This window comes from Anomalospiza imberbis, chromosome 19 (assembly GCF_031753505.1).
Source record: "Anomalospiza imberbis isolate Cuckoo-Finch-1a 21T00152 chromosome 19, ASM3175350v1, whole genome shotgun sequence".
NCBI lineage: Eukaryota > Metazoa > Chordata > Aves > Passeriformes > Viduidae > Anomalospiza > Anomalospiza imberbis.
Genome location: NC_089699.1, coordinates 2505434 through 2528362, shown reverse-complemented (window position 1 = coordinate 2528362; position 22929 = coordinate 2505434). Strand labels below are relative to the sequence as shown.

Genomic DNA, 22929 nt, shown 5'->3' with positions numbered 1-22929 from the left:
AGACAGCTCAGAGCTGTATTCCTTACATTATTTTAAGGATTTCTTTCAACCTTCAAGCCTGTGATTCCCAAGTTGCTCTAGGAGAGGACACAGCTGTGCTGCACCTGGCACACAGGTTGGGCTGATGCTCCCCTTCTTGTGAGACCCCACCTGCAGTCCTGTGTCCAGCCCTGGGGCTCCCAACACAGGAGGAGCTGCTGGAGCGAGTCCAGAGGAGGCCATGGAGATGCTCCAAGAGCTGGAGCACTTCTGCTAAGGACACAGGCTGAGTGTTGGGGGTGTTCATCCAAAGAGAAGCTCTGGGGAGACCTCAGAGCCCCTCCCAGGGCCTAAAGGGGTTCCAGAAGAGCTGGAGAGGCACTTGGGACAAGGGATGGAGGGACAGGACACAGGGAATGGCTTCCCCCTGCCAAAGGGCAGGGTTAGATGGGATATTGGGCAGAAATTATTCTGCTTTAGTGGAAGATATCCCTGCCCATGGCAGGGGGGTGGAACTGGATGATCTTCATGGTCCCTTCCAACCCAAGCCAACCCGCTGTGTTTTTCCCCGGCTGTGGCTCACAGGGAGGGATAACTCAGCAGGGATAACTCCCCCCAGAGCAGGCTGGCCCCTGGAGCCATGGCCAGCACTCACCACATGTGCTGCTTGGCTTTGGGGTCCATCCCGGTGGAGGGCTCGTCCAGCAGCGTGACCCGCGGGTTGCCCAGCATGCTGAGGGCAAAGCAGAGCTGGGGGAAGGCAGAGGGGCAGGGTGAGGACAGGGAGGGTGCTGGGGACCCCCAGGGTGACCCCAGAGCCCCCCATACCTTGCGTTTCAGCCCCATTCCCAACTTCTTTGTCGTCTTCTGCAGGTGGTCCTTTAAATCCAGCACGCTGGCGATGCTGGGGAGGGAAGGGCCAGGTGGGAAAGGCTGGCAGGGGGATGGTTGGGCTTCCCCCTCACCAGAGAATGCAAAACAGCTCCTTTTGAAGAGCTCAGCTGCAAATATTTGTGTATCAAGTATAAAAAAAAAAAAAAAAAGCAGAGCAAAAAGCAGAATTGGAGCTTCCATACAAAGCCACCTGTCCTGGAGGAGCCTTGGTGACAACAGAAACAGCTCCAAGCTCAGGATTCCCCATCCCTGCAGCTTCTACAAAGGTCACTGTTAGTACTTTATAACCTTAGAAAAATAACTTTAAAAAGAAATCCATCAACATTTAAAATCCCAACTGAATTCTGTGTGGATGAACCTTCATCTCCTCATCTACGAATTCACAATCGCAGAATTTCAACCAAGCTTAAAACCAAACTTAAATGGAAACAAAAACTGCATTAGGAAAGGTGAGAAGGGAATAAAAAAAACCACCAAAAAAGTGCCAAAATCCCTCCAGCAATAAGCCAGAAGATTAAAAAAAAGCTAAGGCAACTTCAGTTCAACCACAAAGATTTCTGTAATGAACTACTCACCGCTTGATGACCTCTTTAACATCAGACTGGCTCATGCCTTTGATAGCACCATAAATCTCAAAGTGCTCCTGCAGTGTGATATCTGGCCAGAGAGGATTTGTTTGGGGACAGTACCCCACGAATTTCACTGAATCCTCCTCACTGTTCAGCCCCAAGGAATCATCTCCCATCAGAACCTGCGAGGAAAATGCCCAGACCTTAATCCAGAATATTACAAATTTCCAAACTCTTTTTGCATGGTTTTAGCAAAATGCCCTCAGGAGTGCTTGCAATACTAACAATAACGTTGAAATATGGGTTGATTTTTTGTGTAACTGTGGCATGGAACATACCTGCCCACTGGTTGGCTCAATCTCTCCAACAAGCATATTAATTAATGTGCTTTTCCCAGCTCCATTGGGTCCCAACAAACCCAGGATTTCTCCTAAAAAGGGACAACACAAACATTGCCCACGAGATCAGATAAATGGTTCCAAGAGCTGTTTTCATGAAGAAAACAGCTCAACAGCAAGCAACGGAACTCCAACCTTTCTTCACACAGAGGGAAACATGTTTGGTCGCCACTTTCTTTATTTTTCTCCCCAGAAGAAATTCCTTCCTTTCATCAAACTCTTTGTGCAGGCTGCTGACCAGGATGGCTGGCATCTGGCAGAGAAGAGGGAAGTGGCTGCAGATCCCAGCAGCTTTGGGGAGCCTCCAAACTCCGAGTTTGGGGGATTGGGCAGGGCAAGGTTTTACCTCCTCACTCCTGGGGCTGCTCAGGATCTCTTTGACTCGCAGCCTCTCTGCCTTCACATCCTCGTCCTCGTGCTCCTCATGAGGCACATCTGGGAACTTCCAGGGCTTGGCTTTGGTAAAACATTTCCTAAAAGGGAGGAAAACAGCACGAGGCCCCTGCTCAGCTCTCAGCCGAGGTTGGCTCAGGGCTTTGGTGCCCAAAGGCATTTGCAGCTCATCCCAGAGCAGGAGGAGCTCAGGGACTGCCACTGTGTCACCTCCTTGCTGAGCTCTTGGTGGGGGTGCAGCATCCCTGGCCGTGCACTGGGAATGGCAATTCCCTTGTTTTTACATAGGGAACACCCTTAGAAAATTCCTGATTTTGCAGTGATGGGACTTGAGAGGAAATAAACCCCCCATTTCTGCACTTCAGTGACAATTCCTGATGGGATACAATGAAAGATATTTTATTTCTCCCACTGCACAGCCCAGTTTAACCACCACCACCACCGCCACCTCCAAAATCAGTTTGTTAGGATAATGCCTTGGAGAAAAACCATTCAGGAGACACACCTGAAGAAGGGATCTTCTCTCACCATCCTCCCTCCGTTCTTCAGCTCGAAGCAGCGCAGCAGGAACAGCCACACCACACACTGCAGGTAGGGCTGAGGCAGACAAAAACCACCCTGGTCACCAGCCAGGCTGGGAACCCTGGGGTGACCCCACCACAGTGATGAGGGACAAGAAGCTCCAGCCCTGCACCACCACACAAGTGCCAGTGCTGCCAAGAAAATTAAATATATCATTACGTGCTGCTCGGTGGCTCTGAAGGTGCACAACCAAAGTGGGTTTAGATTTAAAAGCAGTTATTTGGGGTTTTTGTGCAGAGAAGGGGCTGTCCCTGCTCTGGAGCTCTTGCTCCATCAGCAGGGATTCCCATAATGATCAGAATTAACACTGGCAGTGTTGATCAGGCCATAGGGGGAGGAGATGTTGAGCTGGTGGGCACAGCAGCTTTCCTGACTCTGCCTGTGCTGCAGGCTCAGCATCAGAGCAAATCTTTCCTGGTCAAGGTGAGGGACAGCAGGGGATCCCAGCAGGAACCACAGGAAGTGTATTTACAAAACCAGAGAATGCAATGCCATGCTCACAGCCAGAACTGCCACCAGCAGCCGGTCCCAGGGGTCGTGGTATCCCCCACTCTCACTCTTGCCTTTCCATGAGACCTGGGAATTCAGGGAAAAGCATGGTCAGGTAAATAATCACCTGCAGAGACTCCACTTCCTACACTGTGCTTTCATCTCCTTCAGGCTGTGGTGCTCAAGCACTTCCTGAGCTCTGCAGAGACTCTCCAAAAAAGAAACCACATCAAACAGCTCCATCCAAACCCTGGAGCTGCCCCTGCTTTCAAGCCACCCACTCCCCATGAACCCTTGTCCCACCCCTGGCTTTGCTCACTGAGGAACACGTGGTTTTCCTTGGAATATCCCAGAATCATGGAATGGTTTGGGACCTCAAAGCCCCTCTCATTCCATCCCCTGTTGCTCCCAGCCCTGTCCAGCCTGGCCTTGGGCACATCCAGGGGCAGCCCCAGCTGCCCTGGGCACCCTGTGCCAGAGCCTGCCCACCCTGACAGGGAGGAATTATTCCCCAAAATCCAATCTAACCCTACTCTCTGTCAGCTTGGAGCCATTCCCCCTTGTCCTGCCTCTCCATCCCTTGTTCAAAGTCCTTCTCCATCTTTCTTGTAGGCTCCCTCCTCTCAGAGAAAGGAAATTTCATTAAAAACTTGCTGCTTTCCCCCATTTTAAAACCAAGCTACTTCACTTAATAGGAAAAAGGTGATTTTTCTCCATCTTCACGTGAAAAGTGGCTACAGAGGACACTCTAAAGACACCCACCCAACCCCAGCCACCTCCAAGGGCTCTGGAAAGGATCCCTGGAGTCCCCTTACCTTTATAAAGCAAATCAGGCAGCCAATAAGGGGATAAATAGGAATGACAATGGAGAAGACATAGTGCAGGATGGTGGTCACCAGGAAATGGTCCAGGAAAAAGGACACTTCAGTGACTACTGTGCAGAGCAAGGCTGTCTGTACCAAAGAAAAGGGGAAAAAATGTCCATTTTCATCCACTTCAGACTCTCTAAGCATAATTTAATCATTTTAAGGCACTTTTTCTTAAAGCTGTTATCACTCAGGATATGGCAATGAGTAAAAATTTCCCATTTCCTGGGCACTAGGGACACACAGCTCAACAAAACAACTGGGATTTTTTGCTGTGGCTTTGGAAATCGCCAATCTTCCCACTTATCCCAGCTCCAGGCCAAGTCACTCACCACTGAAAATATAAATGACCAAAATTCCTTCGTGTTCTGGACTTTTTTGAAGGTGAAGGAGACCACGTAGGTGAAGAGAACGACTGAGGGGACATAACCAATCAGGCAAAAAATCTGCAGAGACAGGAAAGGATTCTCAGGGAATGTGCAGCAGGATTTTTTTTTTTTTTTTTTTTTGCATAAGGATCAACTGGAATTACCTCAGTGTGATACAGAACTCTGGATTCATCTTTGTCACTATTTGATGTGTTTTGCTGCCTTGGTGCATAGAGGATGTATTATTAAAGACACAAATTAAAGAATGTGTGGAGAGGCAAAAATTCCTCTCCCTTTCAGCTTCCTTTAAACTCTTTCCCTTTTTTTTTTGTAACAGAGGCTCACATAAATGCTGACCTCAAGATTCTGGCAAATAGGAAGAATTCCACCATGACATTTTTGCAGGAATTCAAACAAGGGTAGAAAAGCAGCCCTGCAGCCACGTCCCAAACGTGATTAACTCTGGACAAGCAGCTGGGAAAAGCTGATTCCTCTCAACTGCAGCCAGTATCACAGGGAAGCCTGCTCTGAATATCAAAGACATGAAGTCTTGTGCTGTCCTGCACTGAATCCCATCTGCAGCTCTCTGCAGAGATGGGCTCTGCTCAGTGTCACTGTGCCCTTGTTATCAGCAGCAGTCTCCAATCAAGCACTGAGCACAGAGCAGGCTCAGCCAGCAGGAAGAAAGGAGCATTTCCTTGGAAAATCCTGCTGGTTTAAGAATCAACAAGGCTGGAAAAGAGCTTTGAGATGTGAGTGCAGCCTGGGAGCATGCCAACCATGGCACCAAGAGCCACTCCTTAAACAGGGACAGAGACTCCAGCACCTCCCTGGCCAGCTCTTACTGCTGGGTCAGAGATGACAGATTGGATCAGGAGGTAAAGTGGTAAAAACTTTGTTTATTTCATCCTCTCTTCTTTTATAGCTTAGTTCACTACAGGTGCACTTGATTGGTCATTTAATTAATACATTTCACTTGACTGGTTAATTAACAAGGCACCCATTTGTAAACAATCTTATGAGAAAAACAGATTATTGGAAAAGCACTTCTTGTAGGTTGTTTTTAATATTTGGTTATCACTGTTTATTTTTAGCTCTTTAAAGCGTCTCAGGTCGATTCTGGGAAAACTTATTTAGCTTTCTTTCTCTCTGACCAGGCTGTCACATCCACAGGCAGCCCCTTCCAGTCCCAACCACTCTTTCTGTGCAGAAATTCTTCCTGTGTCCAACCCAAGCCTCCCCTGGCACTGCTTGATTTTATTCCAGTCCTGAATGAAACTCCCAACTTGGACCATTTTCCCCATGAAAAACTTCCTGTCTCTGCTGCAGCAAAGACAACTTTCCAGAGTTTTCCCTGTGTATCCACGGGGGGAAATTCGGCTGAATCAGGTAAGGGAAATAAAAGACTTGTAGCAAAACAAGGGAAGGCTGCTCTCAGCCCAGCCCAGCCTCACCACAGCGAGGAACTTGCCCACGTAGAAATAAACGCCGTAGTGGAAGGCGAAGAGGCTGCCAATCATCAGGATGAGGATGAAGAAGAACAGAGGCAGGTCCACCACAGCCTGGCCAGTCCAGTAAGCTGAGGGGTAGAGCCCTGCAATCTTCAGCTGGGTGTAAGCCTTGATCTGCAGCAGGGGAAGAGAACACAGAGGAGTTTTTTTTTTTTTTTTTGTACAACAGACTTCCAGGAAACACGATTGTAACTTTTTTGTGTTTTTATGTTACATATGGCAACTGCTCGGAGAAAATTTGCTATTGTGACACTTTTTTTTTTATGTTATAGTGCTTTTACTACTGTGTGTGGACTGAAACTGTTTATAGGGCTCTTTTAAGGATGTTTTGCTAAGGACTAAAAGAACAACAGTTTTTTATTTTGGGACTATAGTCTTTTTTATTTTTTTTCTCTTGGGGCTGAGGGTACAACAGTTTCTATTTTTGGGACAACAGTTACTTTTATTTTCTCTTTTCTTGGGGCTGAGGGTCTAACAGTTTTTTATTTTTAGGATAACAGTCTTCTTTATTTTCTCTTCCCCTGGAACTGAGGGTCTCCAGAACAGAGATTTTTTCCCTTCTTGAAGACAGAGGGTACTACTACACTTTCTTCAACTTTCTTCTGTTCACTCTACTTTTGTTCCTTTTAGTTGTTAAAGCAGGTCACTCTTACTCTTGCACTTTTTTGGCTTAAGTAATTGCATTTTCTTAAAAATGCAGTCTCTGTGCTAATTAAAATTGATGTTTTGTGAATCCCCTCCTGTGTTACGCCGTTGTTGCCAAGCTTGGCTTGGCACAGAAAAGCTTCTCCCAAATCAGCTCCACCCCAGTGCCACCCTTGGCATTGTTTGAAACCCCTCTTTGGATCTCTCCCCACATCCCAGGGTTTTTAACTCCCCGTGCCTCTCTGCATGGACACCTGGGTGTCACCTTGTGGTTTTCTGCGTTGTCCATGGCGAAGTAGGGTGGCATCCCAGTGATGATGATCCCCAGTAACACGGCTTCAAAATAGATCTCCAGCCTGAAAATTGTGTCTGGAAGGTCCTGGGGCAAAAATCAGATTTATTCAGTGCCAGAATGTGACCAAAGAAACGTTATGTTAGGAGTTGGAGCACGGCTGTGAATGCTAAAATGGAAAGTCTGGATGTCGAGATGACCTGAGCGGCAGCAGGAAGAAAAACACCTGTGGAAGTTTTGGGAGTATTTAGATGAGGAATAACTAAAGAACTTTTCAGAGCATTTATCCCCTGCAGCAGGTCCTCTCCTCTCCCAAAGGCCCCTCCAGCTCTGACCAAGAACTGTAGGCAACCTCCAACAAACCCATAATCAATGAATTAATTCACAGGACCATGGAATGGTTTGGGTTGGAAAGAACTGTAGGGATCATCTCATCCCAAACCCCAGCTCCTTCCACCAGACTGGGTTGCTCCAAGCCCCACGGAACCTTTAATTCATTCCTGACACAACATCCTCTTTCCAAGCCCCTTTTTCCTCCCCTTCCACAACCTGCAGAGAAAATGCCAGCCCCTTTCACATCCTCCTAAACCCTGCAGACAGCCCCAACCAGTTTTCCCTGGGTTTGTGGGGTGTTCCTGCCCTCCACCTCCCCACTCAGGCATGCTTTGCCCTCTCCCCAGTGTTCCAGGGTGATTTTTTGGGAGCTGCTCACCTGAATCAAGGGGTTGCTCCAGATCTGGATGCTCTCAGTCACGTTCAAACTGCGCAGGAGGAGGTTGCTGACAATATTCATCAGAACTGGCAGGGAATGCACCATGGTGCTGTTGAATATGATGTTGAAAACATAATTCTAGAAAGGAAAATACATGCTGCATTAATCCCTCTGCCCTGAGAGGCCTCTCCTTAATTAAACCTGAGCATTGGGATAAATCTTTGCATAATCAAGTGCTTTGCAGGAAGCTCTGGGCTGCTCAGAGTGCCTGTCACACAGAGCCTAATTCAGGAAATCAGTCCTGCTCTCAGAGAAGAAACTCCTGGGAATAAATTCCCAGCATGTTTCACGGAGCAGCGAGGCTCTGGCAAATGGCACTCCAGACAATTACAGCCTGGGAAACAAAACACACGAGGAGCTGCTCTGGGATGATCCTGCTAATGGGTTTAAAACCAGACAGGCAAAGATGTGCAGGAGCTGCACTGTCACACTGCTGGCAGCAGTGTCAGGGAATAAACATGGGGACAGGAGCCAGAGCTGGCACACTGTAAAGCAGTTCCCTTGCTGGGGATCAAATGTGATCCCAAAGTTCAGATCTTCCTGTTACTGTGAACACGTACAGCCCAAGAAACTGATTTCTCTTTACACATGAGAGCACCATGGAATAACATTTCTGTCAAACTGTAATTCAGTCAGCATAAATAAATTAAAAAATCATTCAAAAATTCCTCTGCTGGGTGTCCTGTGAAGCAGAATATTTCTCCTGACTCTCTGTGTCCTTGTGGGGAAGAAAAGGGGATCGAAGTTTGATTGGCTTACTGTAATTGTAATTATATAATTATATCATTATAATTATGGAAGAACATTTATTTTGCTAATATTCCCACTCTTTCCTCTTTGCAGCCTCTTGTGTAAGCAATATTACATGATATTATTTGATTCCATGACTCCTGAGCTGCTTTTCAGGTGTGAGAATTTCACAAACCAGCCCCAGCAGCTGCTCTTTGGGCACAGTGTGTGCCTTACCTGCCTGGACTGGAGGGCAAACACGTTCAGAGCTGCACTGTGAGGTGCCACTGAGACATAATCACTGTCATTGAACATCTCCCAGAGGATGTTCATGCTCCCCAGGGAGTGCACAATGTCACTGATATCCGACTCTGGGGAGAGAAAACAACATGGAATCATTTAAACTGGAAGAGACTTTCAGGATCATCAAATCAATTTTTCCCCTGTGCTCAGCTCTGGTGAGGGCACACCTCGAGTGCTGTGTCCAGCTCTGGCCTCTCAGTTTGGGAAGGACATGGAGGGGCTGGAGCGTGTCCAGAGGAGGCAACGAGGCTGGACAGGGGTTGGGAACACAAACCCTCTGAGGAACCACTGAGGGAGCTGGGGGGGTTCAGCCTGGAGAAAAGGAGACTCAGGGGTGACCTCGTCACTCTCTACAGCTCCTGAAAGGTGGCTGTGGCCAGGTGGGGCTGGGCTCTGTCTCCAGGAACTGACAGGACCAGAGGACACAGTCTCAAGCTGCACCAAGGGAAATTTAGGTTGGATATCAGGAAAAAGTGTTTTATAAAAAGGGTGATAAAGTTCTGGAATGGCTGCCCGGGGAGGTGGTGCAGTCACCGTCCCTGGGTGTGTTTAACAAAGCCTGGATGTGGCACTGGGTGCCAGGGTTCAGTTGAGGTGTTGGGGCTGGGCTGGACTTGATGATCTTGGAGGTCTCTTCCAACCTGGTGATTCTGTGAATTCTGAAATCCAGCCACTCCCCACCCCTAAGCCATGTCCCTGAGTGCCACATCTCCCTGTCTTTTAAGTCCCTCCTCATCAGCAGCCTGGAGTATTTTACACAGAATTATCAATGCACAGCTCAAACAGGTGCTGGTTTCTACTGCCTGGTTCTTGCTGGGCACTTTTAAAACATCCTCAGTTGAAACAAAAAGGGATTTTCCCAGATGTTTTCCAGCAGGATTTTAATGTTGATTTGTCTCAATGTTTCTGGCCACTTCTTTCACCTCAATCATCTTCTGACACAGCAAGGACAAGGTCATGGAGATGGGAGGAGGATCTCCAAACCAAACCCCATGGCACAAACTGGCAGTTTACCACCCCTGGGCACTTGGAAACTCTTCATCTGGGTTAATTGCAAGGGAAAAGTTCATTCCAACCCCAAAACGTGGGAGATGGAGAGAGGTGGAGACAGGAGCTGCTGCCCTACCTGTGGAGTTCTGCAGCAGGAGCCGACTCCTGTACTTGTGATAGTTCTCTCCAGGCTTCAGCAAGTACAAATCTGGGGAGAGTTTGATAGCAGCTACAGCATTTTTGATGATGTGGTGTATGAAAAACAACAAAATCTGAACTACAAGGAAAATGAGGAAAAGCAACAACCTGAAAGAAATAAAAGTTTGGGGTTTGTTACAATTCAGTGAAAGCCAACCCAGTTTTATGTGCATGCTATTAAAAAAATCCATGTCCCTCACCCCCCAAAAAACCATTTATTAACAAAAATTACAGCTCCACACTCCGCTATTTTTTAAATGGGGAAAAATGAAGGAGAGGATGTGCTTTTTCTGGTGCCAGTCAGCCAGGTTTTGGGACTCCCACACAAAGGAGGAGCCCCAATACTCACATAACTCTGACACATTTGCTCTCCCGTTTCAGGCTGAGGAAGTGCACTTTGGCTATGGTGGAAACTTGCTTCTTCCACAGGGCTGAGTTGCTCATGGCTGGTGCCTTGGCCTCGGAGAGCATCAGCAGGCTCTGCTCCATGTCATCCAGGGATTTCATGTCCACCTCCTCCTGGGCTTGCTGCGAGTGGAACACGCTGTAATCTGAAACGGGGCAGGGAAAAGCCAGGGAATTGATGCTCTGACAGGGCTGGGGGTGGAAATGGGACAGGAGGGGGAGTTGGGGGGCACAGACTCCATGCTTTCCTGTTGTAGAAGTCACCTCACCCATCCCATCCCATTCCATCCCAATCCTATCCCCATCTCAATCCCATCCCCATCCAATCTTATTCCTCCCCATCCCCATCCCAATCCCATCCCCATCCCCATCCCAACCCAATCCCAATCACCCCAATCATATCCCATCCCCATCCCCATCCCAATCCCCATCCCCATTCCCATCCCCATCCCCATCCCCGTCCCTGTCCCCATCCCCATTCCCACCCAATCCCAATCCCATTCCCCATCCCCATCCCATCCCAACCCCAATCCCAATCATCCCAATCATATCCCATCCCCATCCCCATCCCAATCCCCATCCCCGTTCCCATCCCCATTCCCACCCAATCCCAATCCCATTCCCCATCCCCATCCCAACCCAATCCCAATCCCATCCCCATCCCAACCCAATCCCAATCCCATCCCCATTCCAATCCAACTCCATCCCCATCCCATCCCCATCCCTCAATTTAACCCCAAGGTCAGTGACCCTGACCCAGCCCAACCACACCCAAGGCAGGTATTTAAAGCTGACTCAGCAGAAATAAAGGAGCATTTCCTTGGAAAACCCTGGTGTTTTAAATCCCAGAACCAACGAGGCTGGGAAAGGCCTTTGAGATCCTGGAGTCCAGCCTGTGACCAAGCACACCATGGCACCAAGGGCCACAACCCCTCCATAAACACCTCCAGGGACAGACTCCAGCACCTCCCTGGGCAGCCCCCTCCAGTCCCAATCACCCCTGGGACTTGATGATTCAAAGTTTTGCCACCAAAAGGTGCAGGTTTGCCCGAGTTTCATACTCTGGGCCTGTGGGTGCACCTGTATTACCCAGCACCTGCAGATTGAGCTGTCAAATCCTCTTAAACCCACACAGAAACTCTGTGCAGTCAGTCTAATTAGGGAGTAATTTCCATACCAGTTTACTCATGTATTTACTCATACTAATAATTCTGGATCACACAGAAAGCTCTAGAACAATTTAAACAGCTCAAACCATTCAAAATTAACATTAAAAAAATCCCAAAAACTGACTCATTCTGGAGTAATATAAAGCAGTCCCAACTTTTCATTTGGACTGAAAGTTAATTTAAAGTGAGACAAGCTGAGCTGTTTCAGCCCTAAGTGCAGCTACTGTTCACACAAAAGGCTGAAAATTAATTTTACCCTGCACATTTCTAATTTCTTGAAAGCAAACTCCATTAGGAAAATAAAGGGCATTTTAAAAGGCAACGTAAACTGTAAAGCCAAGCAGTCAGATGTGAGCTGGCTGGATGAAAAAATAATAACTAAAAAGCTTTTCCTCTGCATGCTTCCAGAATCAATCCCCACCCAATTCTCTGCCTTTTCCTGGTCTCCATGTGTTGGAGTTCTGGATGCTGAGAATTTTAGACTTTCTCTGCTGGCAGACTCTGACCCCCAGGAGAACACTGCATTTCACCTGAGGCCATGGAGAAGGCTTCCAAAATTAATTACCAGCACTAAGATTATGAGTGTGCAGTTTAATTAGAAGTGTGTGATATCACAGAGTAAAAAACTTGGAGTTTAGGGTTTTAACATATTAAAAAAACAGTGATATATATAAAACAAAAGTTTTAAAGTAGAAGCTAGTCCTTCTTCTTTACCTTCTTCTTCATGAGTTTAAGTAGTATTTTATAATTGAATATTGAATGTTGTATATTGAATATATAATATTGAATATTGTATCTGAATATTTCAACAGCCTGGAACGCTGTGAGAACCAAAGGATGCCCAGATGCTGGAGCAGCACCCTGTGAGGGATGTTTTCCTTGTTCCCTCCTTTTGGCAGTGACAATCCCACAGGAACTGAGAGCAAAGCAAAGCTGAGGGGAGCCAAGGAACAGCCCTGCTCCTTCCCACCTGCTTGATCAATCTCTGCCTCCACTTCCAGCTTCAGGTAAACATCCTCCAGCGTGGTCATGGACACGCCATAGGTGATGACCCCCAGGTGGGAATGGGTGTCCAGGTCAGAGAACAAACCTAGGGACAGAGGCAGCTCTGAAACTCTGCTCCAGCACCTGCCAAGAGCGCTTCAGGCACATCACACCCATCCCCACACCCTCCTGCTTGGTGGGAAAATCAGCAACGTGGGAATAGCAAATAAACCAGAAGGTCGTGGTTTGAGAAGCAAGGTGGGACAGGCTCCTTTTAGCACGAAATTGTGGTCAGGAAATGTGGTTTTGCTGAAGTTGTGGTGCTTCTAAAAACTGTTTCAGCATCCTGAAGCTGCTGGGCTCAAAGTTTTCTCAGGGCAGGTTCAAGGTGACCTCTCCTGGAAAAATCATACCCAGGACAGCTCATCCTACCTAAATCCCTGCCCAGGCACAAAGGGTCTTACAAATGAAACCATGGAGTCATTTTGTATCTATAAAAATACACATATATATATATATATATATATATATATATATATATATATATATATATATATATTAAAAAGAATTCCCAGGTGTTTAAGGCCATGTTTACCAGGCAGGAGATGCTGGACAGGGCACAGAGCTTGAAGGCCAACATGAGGTTCAGAGTGGGAACACCTTGGGGTGAAAAATGTTACCGGGTTTTTGTCAATCCTATAAATAAGGACTTAAAAAAAAGAAGCTTCAGAGGCAAGGTGAGGCTGAAGGGAAATTCAAATGTATAAAATGGGAGGAGCACTTGGATATTTGACAATACTCCTCACCCCTCCACAATTTCCCCAGTCCCAGCTGACAAAGTGTGTTCCCAACCTCAGCTTCTCCCTGAAACAGTTTGGGGGAATTGATTCAATCTCAGCCTTTTTGCAAAGCTCATGAATCATTAACTCCAATGCAACAGGGAAAAAAAAAAACCCAAAACATTTATGGAATATCAGCTGCATGTTCCCATCAATATTGATGCTCCCTTGGCTCCCCACACGGTGCAAAGGACACAGGATTTATTCCATTTATTTCTGGGAGGAAAGCAAGGAGCCCTGCCCAGGACTGCTCAGATAATTGCTGCCATCTAGTGAAATCCTCCCCTCTGCTCCCTGCTCCCTCTCTCCATGGAATTTCAAGGCAGTCACACGAGTTTGCAGTTCACAAGAGTTTGTAGAGGTTTTGTAGGATTTTTGTAGGATTTGGGGCTTTCCTGCTTCCTGCTGCAGGCCAGCCCTGCTCTTTGGAACCCTCTGCAAGAGGATGGTGATTCTGCAGGACCAGGGGATGCTCAGGTGGAAGGGACTCCTCACCACAGAGGCATCTTCCCAGCCCTTGCTGTTGGGCACCCACAACCTTACACCCCACTGGAAGAGGTGACAAAACCCTCACTCATCTGAGAAAACCCTCCCTGACTCCCCACCAACCAAATAACAATAAATATAAAAACATAAAGGCACAACTGACACTTTATCAAGAACATCAGCCTAAAGCCACGCTTAATAAACATCCCCTGTTGCAATCAGTGATGCCTGCAACACAAAGCCCCACAAATACCTGCAAACTTGTCCATGTCCTTGAGAGGGAGGGTGTACACGAGCTGCTCGTCGTTCTGCTGGACCAGGCTGGCTGCAGGGATGTGCTGCCTGATCAGAGAGGTGGTGGCCTCTGTGTTGCAGTAGGCATCGATGTGCATGCTGGAAAAACACAGCAGGGATTGGGGTTTAGAGCTTGGCTTGCTCCTGACACTGCACCAAACATTCAGTTGGTGCATTCATCAAACTCTGATGCCTCAGGTTTAGCTTTTCTATTTTTCACATTCTGTGCTGCTTTAGTGTGTGGGTCTGGGCTTCACATTAGGGGATGCTGAGCTCTCTGCAGAGCAGGGAGACAAAACAATTCCTTCTCCAACTGGGCACCAAGGACAAATGATCCAAACCTCAGGCCCAAGAGCACAAACAACGTGGGCTGGAGAGAGAAAAACAAGCAGGATGGGACTGCATGGGCTGGAGCTGGAATGGGACAATGAACTCCAATGTGCCAGTGGAGCAGAACTTGTAAAAGTGAGAGCCCCCGGGAGCGCTCGTGCATTTTGGGACCATTTTGGTTCATCTTGGGTGCAGCCCTGGCTGGGCTCTTGTGCCGCCCAAGGTGGATCCATGGAGGAGATCCTTTGAATGAATCCCTGGTTTATTCTGTAGCTCTGTCCAGCCTCTGCTCCAGGTCAGCCTTCTCAAGGCATCAATTCAAGGATAAAAGGATCTTTCTGGGGGGAGCTTTCTCAGAGATTACAACAGAAAGCAGTAATAAAGAGATGCATGATGGCACCCAAGAGGTACAAAAGAGGGCACAGAATTACCTCAGGCGGTAGCCAATGCCCCACTTGCTCTTGAGGAAAAGAGAAGAGCCAAGGCATTTCAGCATCCCTTGGGAAATCACAGCTTTACGATCTGGAAAGTCAGGAAGCAGAAAATGGACCATTTCCTCCCAAACCCCCCTCTGGGTTGCACACCACTGGTGTCCCAGGGCTGGGGGCTGAAGCTGGGCTGGGGCAGGGCTCACCAGCCAGGATGTCAGCCTCGTCCATGAAGTGGGTGCTGAACACAGTCACACGGTTGGCCTTCCTGCTCCTCAGCAGGTTCCAGACGATGTGGCGGGAGCAGGGATCCATCCCCGCCGTGGGCTCGTCCAGCAGCAAAACCTGGGGGCAAAAACCACCAGGGCTTCTCAAAGCCACGGCCCCTGAGCTCAGCAATCCCTCCCCAGCACACCCAGAAGGGTTTGTTTGAAACCTGCCAGCTAATTCCTGTAAAATAGGAAACATCCCCGACTAATGAGGCAGCTTTTGTCACTGTGCTTTGAATACATCCAGCTCCCCTTGTGACAAATGGAAAAATCCTGTAAGAAATTAATGCCACAGCCCGCTTTATTCTGCTTCCAATAGAATTCTGTAGTAGAGTCACAACTTAGCTATGGATTCACTCGTTCTCCTAAGGGGTGGTTAAATGCACACACCTACTCTTAAAACCCCCAGGAAGTGTCACACACATCATTTTTAACCACAGATCTCAAAGCAGTCCCTGTCCTCACAGGCCAGAAATTACAGAGCTGCAACACAAAAGATCTCTCTGGCTCTGCTCCTGCTCCCAGTTCCTGGATGGCTTTGGAAGGAAAGCATCCAACAATTTCACTGCTGGGGGATAAATGCTACCTGCCAAAAATTACACACAAAACTTGCCACACTATTTTTTTGCCAAAGAGATCAAATCCAAGGCTGCTGCCATTACCTGAGCCTCAGGCACAAAGGCTGAGAGATTGAAATGATTGCAATTAAACCATAAATTAAGGAAAAAAGGTACTCAAAGGTACAATTTCTGCATTTTGCAAATTAGTTGGTTTGACAAGAGAGACCAAGCCTTCCATGGTTCAGCAACACCAAGCTGAGAATAATTCCATTCCTCTCACCTTGGGGTTCCCAAGAACAGCAACTCCCACTGACAGCCTCCTCTTCTGCCCCCCACTTAATTTTTTGGCTTGATTGTCTCTGATGGGCTGCATCTCCAAATCCAGCAACACCTTCTGCACCTTGAAAACACAAGAAATACATTTTTGTTTAAAAAAAAAAACCTATAAATTTTTTAAACCAGATTGTTAACAATTAACATTCAAATTAACTGCTGCTGGCTCCCAGTGTGTTCTGTATCTGAACTGCACAACCTACACACAAAGTTTAATGGTGTCTATAACTGGACCTGGATTTAAAGCATTTCATGGGCATTTTAATCTTGGGAAAAATTAAAGGTTTATCCTTATCTAAATATCTGCCTGTACCCCTTTGTCCACTGTACCACAAAGGAATATTTCCCTGCAAAAAGAAAACCCCGCAAGGATATTTTGATTAACAGGTTAAAAACGTACATGTAAGACAACACCTGAGTTACCTCTTGTATCAAATCGTTCTGAGGGATGCCCTTGATGGCAGCAAAGATGGAGAGGTTCTCCTCCACAGTTAAAATGTCAAAGTGGATGTCGGCCTGGGGGCACACCCCCGCGATCTGCCGCACCTCCAGCATCTCGTCGATCTCAGACACTCTGTGCCCATAGACTGAGACAAACCCTAAAAGAAATGAATCATGCAATGGTTGGGGCTGGAGTGGGCCTTAAAGCTTATCTCATTCCAACCCCTGCCATGGGCTGGTGTCTCAGGTTGAAAGGTGTAGCTGGGGGTGTGTTCTGTCCCCATCTGTCACGGGTGGGGCAGGTATCTTCTGTTCATTGGGCAGTTTTCTTTATCTCTTCCACACCCAGTCCTCCCTCCAGGAGATATCATCTGTTAATGGGCCATTAATTATTAATTATCTCCTCTCCATGGGCCAGTGGGTGTCCCTGCATGGCTGATAAAATTCCATCATCCCATGGGGAGAGGCTCTGCCCAGGGGGAGGAGCCAAGCATTCCTACCTGGATACAATCTGACTCCTGGAGCACCACAGCAGCCTTTGCCCACTGCATTCCCAGAGGAGTAGCTTTCTTCCCCACTGCATTCCCAGAGGAGCAGCTTTCTTCCTCACTGCATTCCCAGAGGAGCAGCTTTCTGCCCCACTGCATTCCCAGAGGAGCAGCTTTCTGCCCCACTGCATTCACAGAGGAGCAGCTTTCTGCCCCACTGCATTCCCAGAGGAGCAGCTTTCTGCCCCACTGCATTCCCAGAGGAGCAGCTTTCTGTCCCACTGCATTCCCAGAGGAGCAGCTTTCTGTCCCACTGCATTCCCAGAGGAGCAGCTTTCTTCCCCACTGCATTCCCAGAGGAGCAGCTTTCTTCCTCACTGCATTCCCAGAGGAGCAGCTTTCTGCCCCACTGCATTCCCAGAGGAGCAGCTTTCTGTCCCACTGCATTCCCAGAGGAGCAGCTTTCTGCCCCACTGCATTCCCAGAGGAAGCCCAGGCCCATCCACACCAGCCCTGGAGCTTCAGAGGAAAACTCCAGCCTTGTCCAGGATCCCTGCTCCAGCAGAAGCACAGCTGGCACTGCAGGAGGGCTGAGCCACCATGGGATGGGACTGCTGCCACCACCCTGACACACAGGGGGTCAGGGCATTTCTGACTCTGACAGTGATTTGTTTTTCTTTCTTTTGTACTATTGCATTTGTACTTTTAATTTTCCTAGTGAAGAACTAGGAAAATTAAATCCCTGTTCCCATGAGCCCCTTAATTTCAAAATTAGAATAATTCAGAGGGAGGGGGTTTCCATTTTCCATTTCAAGGAAGGCTCTTGCCTTCCTTAGCAGACACCTGGCTTTTCAAACCAAGACAGCTGGAAACTCTCCACTGGGAGGAGCAATCAGCAGAGAGGGTTTTACAGCCCTGTGTGGACAGGAATTGCTCTTTCAGACTTTATCCAAAGGAATTTTGGTGCATCCTGGAATAACCACCAAGGTTCTCGGGCTTGGCTTTGAAGCAGGGCAGCCCCAGGCCTGCACTCACCGTCGGTGGGAGGGCACAGCCCGCAGAGGATGTTCATCAGCGTCGTCTTCCCGGTGCCGCTGTGGCCCAGCAGCGCCGTGATCTGCCCCTCGTAGATGTCAAAGGACAAATCTGCTCCGGGGCACAGCAAGAGGAGGTGTCAGGCTGGGATCCTGGCCCCCAGAGCCAGCTCCTGCCCCAGGCTCGATCCCGATGCTCATATTCCCACTCTGCCTGGGGGACACCCCATGGCTGGCCTGGCACAGTCCCACAGCCACTGTGGGGTGGCCATGTCTCAAAGCCACCCAGGGAAAGGAGGTGACAACATCAGGGAGGTGGGGCAGGGGAGATTACATCACTACATGGGCACTGGGAATGGGGGGTGGTGCCACCAGGCTTTCCTTAGGGATGAAGGGCTCATTTTTGGGGTGCTGCTTTAGACACCACTGTGTGAGAGAGGACACACACAAGCACATCTGGCATCTGTGCTCCAGGGCCCCACCCTTCCAAAAGAAGCCAAAACCAGCCTGAACTGAAACCCAAAAGATCACTCAGCAACTCAGCTACTGCTCCTCTGCATCCCAGCAGCAGCTAAAAAGCTGAAATGTTCTTACTTCTGAGAGCCTCCACGGTTTCCCCCTTTTTCCTGAATGTTTTCTGAACACAGCTGATTCTGAAAGAAGACACGTCATGGCATAAACTATTTCAGTACCTTTACATGGCATTTTCAGTCATCAACACTCAGCAACAATCACAACAAGCCAACCAGACTGAAGTGGCACCAGATGTGTTAAAAACCCATGGAGGCAAGTCAAGAAACAGGACAGGTTCTCCCAAAACTTTGCCCATCTCCACCCTGGCATCAGAAGGCTTTTCCTGGTCACCTTCTATGGTATTTCCTGTGATGATAAACTGAATTATTTCAAATCTGAGTCTCTTCCACATGGTGGAACAATGCTCTAGAGGCTTCCCAAGGGAAAGGGAACAGCTACTTCCCCAGCAGTTGCACAACACAACAAGAGACTCCACAGACACGACATGGAAAAGAGGTGGTAGCAGAATGGACTCCAAAGATGTGATTCCTGACAGCTCTTGATCTAAATCAGGTAAAAGAAAGCAGGTATTTTTCTTTTCAAGAGAGGTAAAAACCTTCATTCCAGCCCTGCTGTTTTTCCAAATGAAAAGAACAGCCAGTTTATCTGGAGGCACAAAATCAAGGATGGATTTTGTAAGCCTCATCACCCCGAAAATGAAGATAGTGAGTGGATTATGGAGGGTGAGTAATGGGGAAGAGAATGAGTAAGAAAGCAAGTAAAACTTGCACATGGAAAGATGACAAGGCTGTGTGAAACTGCTGGAGCTGGATGATGTGGACAGAGACCTGGGTGGATGAATAATGCAACAACAGCCACCATGTTCTCAGGGGAACATCAGGATTAAAACTGGACTCCTGAAGCTGTAGATAATAAAAACACCTTTCACTGCTTAAAAACTAACTGTGCATCTCGTCCATCTCTAACAGAAGATTACAACAACCACAGCCCTCTCCTTAAGTGATTTCTCCCTGGCTGCACAGCCCTGAGGATGGGGATTTGAGGGTGGAGGGCTCTGCAATCCATGTGCTGTTTGAGCCCCAGCAGTGGAGAGCCAGGAGGGATTTTCAAGCACTGGAATCCCCCGGGCAGGGCAGGGGCTGTACCTGATGGCTTCCTTGCCCTGGAATTCTGAAGGCACAGGCTCCACAATCTCACTGAAGCTCAAGCTGCCGTTGATGCTGCTCTCGTACAGCTCCTTGTAGTTTTTCCTGTGCTTGGACCAAAAGGAGGGTTTCATGAAGAAAAAGGGCGTGCGGCGCAGGCCAAACTCCCCTGGGGGACAGGACAGAAGGCAACTCCTGAGCAGCAGCCACAAATATTCTGTATTATATTCTATATTCTATAATAATCTGTAATATTCTGTTATAATATAATATAATATAATATAATATAATATAATACAATATAATATAATATAATGTAATGTAATGTAATGTAATATAATATAATGTAATATAATGTAATATAATGTAATGTAATATAATGTAATATAATGTAATGTAATATAATATAATATAATATAATAAAAATTATATTATATATCTTATATACTATATGATATATAATACATATTTTATTATATAATATATTTTATTTATTATATAGAACATATAATATAAAATATATTTTATATATTATAATGTATAATATTATATAATATATGTAATACTATATAATATACATAATATTATATATGCTATATTTTATATATTGCATAGCATATATTATATAGAATTATATAATATATATAATATAATATGTATAATATAAAACTATAAATATATATAATATATAATATGTAATATATCTTATATATTATATAGCGTATAATATATGATGTATCATATGATATATCATATAATCATATATGAAATATAATATGAATTATGTTATTATATTATATTATATCATATATCATAATTATATCATATCATAATCACATCATATTGTATTATATTACAAATCTCAGCTTTGGGCTTTCAACCACAAACACTATATATTATACTATAATAGTATATAAACCTCAGCTCTGGGCTTTCAGCTCCTCCCACAGCCAGCCCACTCCTGCTCCCGAGGAATTCCATCAGCCAATTTTCCATTTAAGCCACGATTCCCCATCCCCACTGCTGGCAGGCTCCACTTCTGCTGAGTATTTAAATAAATGTGCAAATCTCCTATTCCAGAGACATCCCCAGTGCTGAGTGTGCAGTGACTTAAACGTGGCAGGGAGAGAAGAGAGGGGCTGGCGGTGAACAGAGCTGAGGGCCTTAATCAGGCTTTCATCCCAAGATTAACAACTTTATTCTGTGTTTTAGGCTCAACTTCTTCTGCCACAGGGAGAGATCTGGAAGAGGAAGAGCAGGCTTTGATTTCCAGCCCTCCAAGAGGAAATTAGAAAGGCTGAGGTTGTAGTTAACTCAGAAAGGAAGTTTTTCCTCTACAAAGAGGGAAAATCAAGCTGTTTAAGGCCAGGCTAAAACCCCTCCTCAAACCTCACAGTTTTGACGGAATATAAATTATTTCAGCCAGAAGTGTGAATTTCAATGTGAAAACAGCATCACCTCCATTCTGCAGAGAATTTAGGGAGGAGATGCCACCAGCCTGGGGGACTCAGGATTTCAGGATGAGCTCCCAGAGCCCAGTTTCTGTCAGGAACTCACCTGGGATCACCTGGTCAAGGTAGACAGCTACAAGCAGGTAAAAGATGCTGTCCAGCACCAGGAGAACCAGAGAGATACAGAGTGGGTAAGGACCAGCATTGATGTTTGCAAATGTTGCCCCATCCTCATAATCCTCCAGATGCATGACCTGCAGGGAGAGGTCTCACACACCAAAAGGGCAAAACAGCACAGTGCAAAAAAAAAAAAAAATCCCAAAACTTGGCTAAAAACTTGGCAAAAACCCCAAAAATAATGAGAAAAGAATGACAGCTCCTTTACAGTGCTGGATATTAAACTGCTGTTTAAAAAAAGAGCATTTTCCCCACCAGCAGATATTTTATTTTATTAAAAGTAAAATATCTATTTAAAAGCCCCATCAAGGGCTGTTGATAAATGATGCACGGCTGCTGCTGCAGGGGCAGGTGGGGATTTACCTGTGCAACACCAATCAAGAAGCTGCACTGACACAAAGGGCTGAGGATCCACACAAAGGATTTGGGGAAATCCTCCAGCAGGACGATGTTGAGGCCCACGAAGCCAAAAACCAGAGTTGCCAGGAACTCCACTATCCCCACGTGCTTGGACTTCTTAAACAGAGGGGTCAGCATCAGGGCAAAGAAAACCTGAGGGCAGAGGGAAAAACAGACAGGAAAGTACTGTAATAGTAATAGTGGTAATAATAATGATAATGATATAAAAATAATGATAATAATGATAATTAAATAGAAATTGTGTAGAAAAACTAAGAGAAAATACCATAGCTGCCTCTGATAATCATAGAATTTATAATACAATATAGTTTTCCTGGTCTAGTCACTACAGCACAGATTCATGGAATCATTTTCAGATGGAAAAGACTTTCAAGATCGAGTCCAGCTGCTCCTCTTATCAACTCAGAGAAGCAACTGAATACACAAATTCATTTATAATGAGGTTTTTATCATGCTCTAACAATGTATTAGGTTCTTAGCATTAAACTCTGTAGTAACAGGAAATGTTTGGAAGAGGACCTGGACTGCAGAATGGTTCTGTGGAGGGCTGAAAACTCAAAACCTGATGATTATAAACTCAGATATTGCAGAAGGGAAAAGCATTTCTCATGGGGATGGGTGACACCTGTACAACATCCCAAAAACAGGAGAAAACCCAAGGAAGGGATGGGACAGCTCAGGCTCCCAGCACTGCTCAACCCTCCAGAAACAACGGATATTTTGGCAGAGGGAAGAAGATCAGGTGGGAAGGGAATAAAGCAATGAAACCCCCAGGGATGGGATGGCTGAGTTGCTCAGGGCCAGGAATACTCACAGAGGAGACTCCATAGAGGAAAAAAAGGAGGAATATGACAAAGGCACTGCTCTGGGGGAAGAGGGACGAGGCCGTGGCGATCACGGCCATGAGGATGGACATGACAAAGATCAGGCTCACGTAGAGCAGCACCCAGGACAGCCTAGGGAGAAAAAAAGCAGAACAATGAATGAATCCCCAGCCACACAAACAGCAAAACCCAGCACTCTTTAATATTCCAGACAGAATTCTACCTCAAATTAATTTCTAACTCTATGTCTCACTGCACCAAAGGCCGAGCATTTACAAAACATAAATAAAACATCCTGGGGTTGTTCTTGGCACACAGCGAGACCCAGGGCAGCTAAAGA

The 22929-nt window shown here is 46.6% G+C and overlaps 1 protein-coding gene across 3 annotated transcripts in view; it reads right to left on the bottom strand.

Moving 5' to 3' along the window:
• ABCA5 (ATP binding cassette subfamily A member 5) overlaps positions 1 to 22929 on the bottom strand; it is a 45136-nt gene that overhangs the window by 5607 nt on the left and 16600 nt on the right. For 2 of the 3 annotated variants that reach the window (XM_068209991.1, XM_068209993.1), the window contains 28 exons: positions 22580 to 22721; positions 21709 to 21897; positions 21275 to 21422; positions 19718 to 19886; positions 18633 to 18691; positions 18040 to 18150; positions 16499 to 16674; positions 16023 to 16142; positions 15120 to 15363; positions 14917 to 15007; positions 14115 to 14254; positions 12523 to 12642; positions 10328 to 10529; positions 9917 to 10086; positions 8725 to 8858; positions 7699 to 7836; positions 6960 to 7073; positions 5993 to 6163; positions 4503 to 4616; positions 4120 to 4257; positions 3317 to 3391; positions 2739 to 2830; positions 2187 to 2313; positions 1976 to 2093; positions 1781 to 1872; positions 1449 to 1624; positions 808 to 883; positions 635 to 729 (listed from right to left, as the gene is read on the bottom strand). In XM_068209991.1, the coding sequence (XP_068066092.1) occupies positions 635 to 729; positions 808 to 883; positions 1449 to 1624; positions 1781 to 1872; positions 1976 to 2093; positions 2187 to 2313; positions 2739 to 2830; positions 3317 to 3391; positions 4120 to 4257; positions 4503 to 4616; positions 5993 to 6163; positions 6960 to 7073; positions 7699 to 7836; positions 8725 to 8858; positions 9917 to 10086; positions 10328 to 10529; positions 12523 to 12642; positions 14115 to 14254; positions 14917 to 15007; positions 15120 to 15363; positions 16023 to 16142; positions 16499 to 16674; positions 18040 to 18150; positions 18633 to 18691; positions 19718 to 19886; positions 21275 to 21422; positions 21709 to 21897; positions 22580 to 22721 (3741 nt within the window). The remainder of the gene's footprint in view (positions 1 to 634; positions 730 to 807; positions 884 to 1448; positions 1625 to 1780; positions 1873 to 1975; positions 2094 to 2186; positions 2314 to 2738; positions 2831 to 3316; positions 3392 to 4119; positions 4258 to 4502; positions 4617 to 5992; positions 6164 to 6959; positions 7074 to 7698; positions 7837 to 8724; positions 8859 to 9916; positions 10087 to 10327; positions 10530 to 12522; positions 12643 to 14114; positions 14255 to 14916; positions 15008 to 15119; positions 15364 to 16022; positions 16143 to 16498; positions 16675 to 18039; positions 18151 to 18632; positions 18692 to 19717; positions 19887 to 21274; positions 21423 to 21708; positions 21898 to 22579; positions 22722 to 22929) is intronic. The other variant, XM_068209992.1, reaches the window with a different exon arrangement.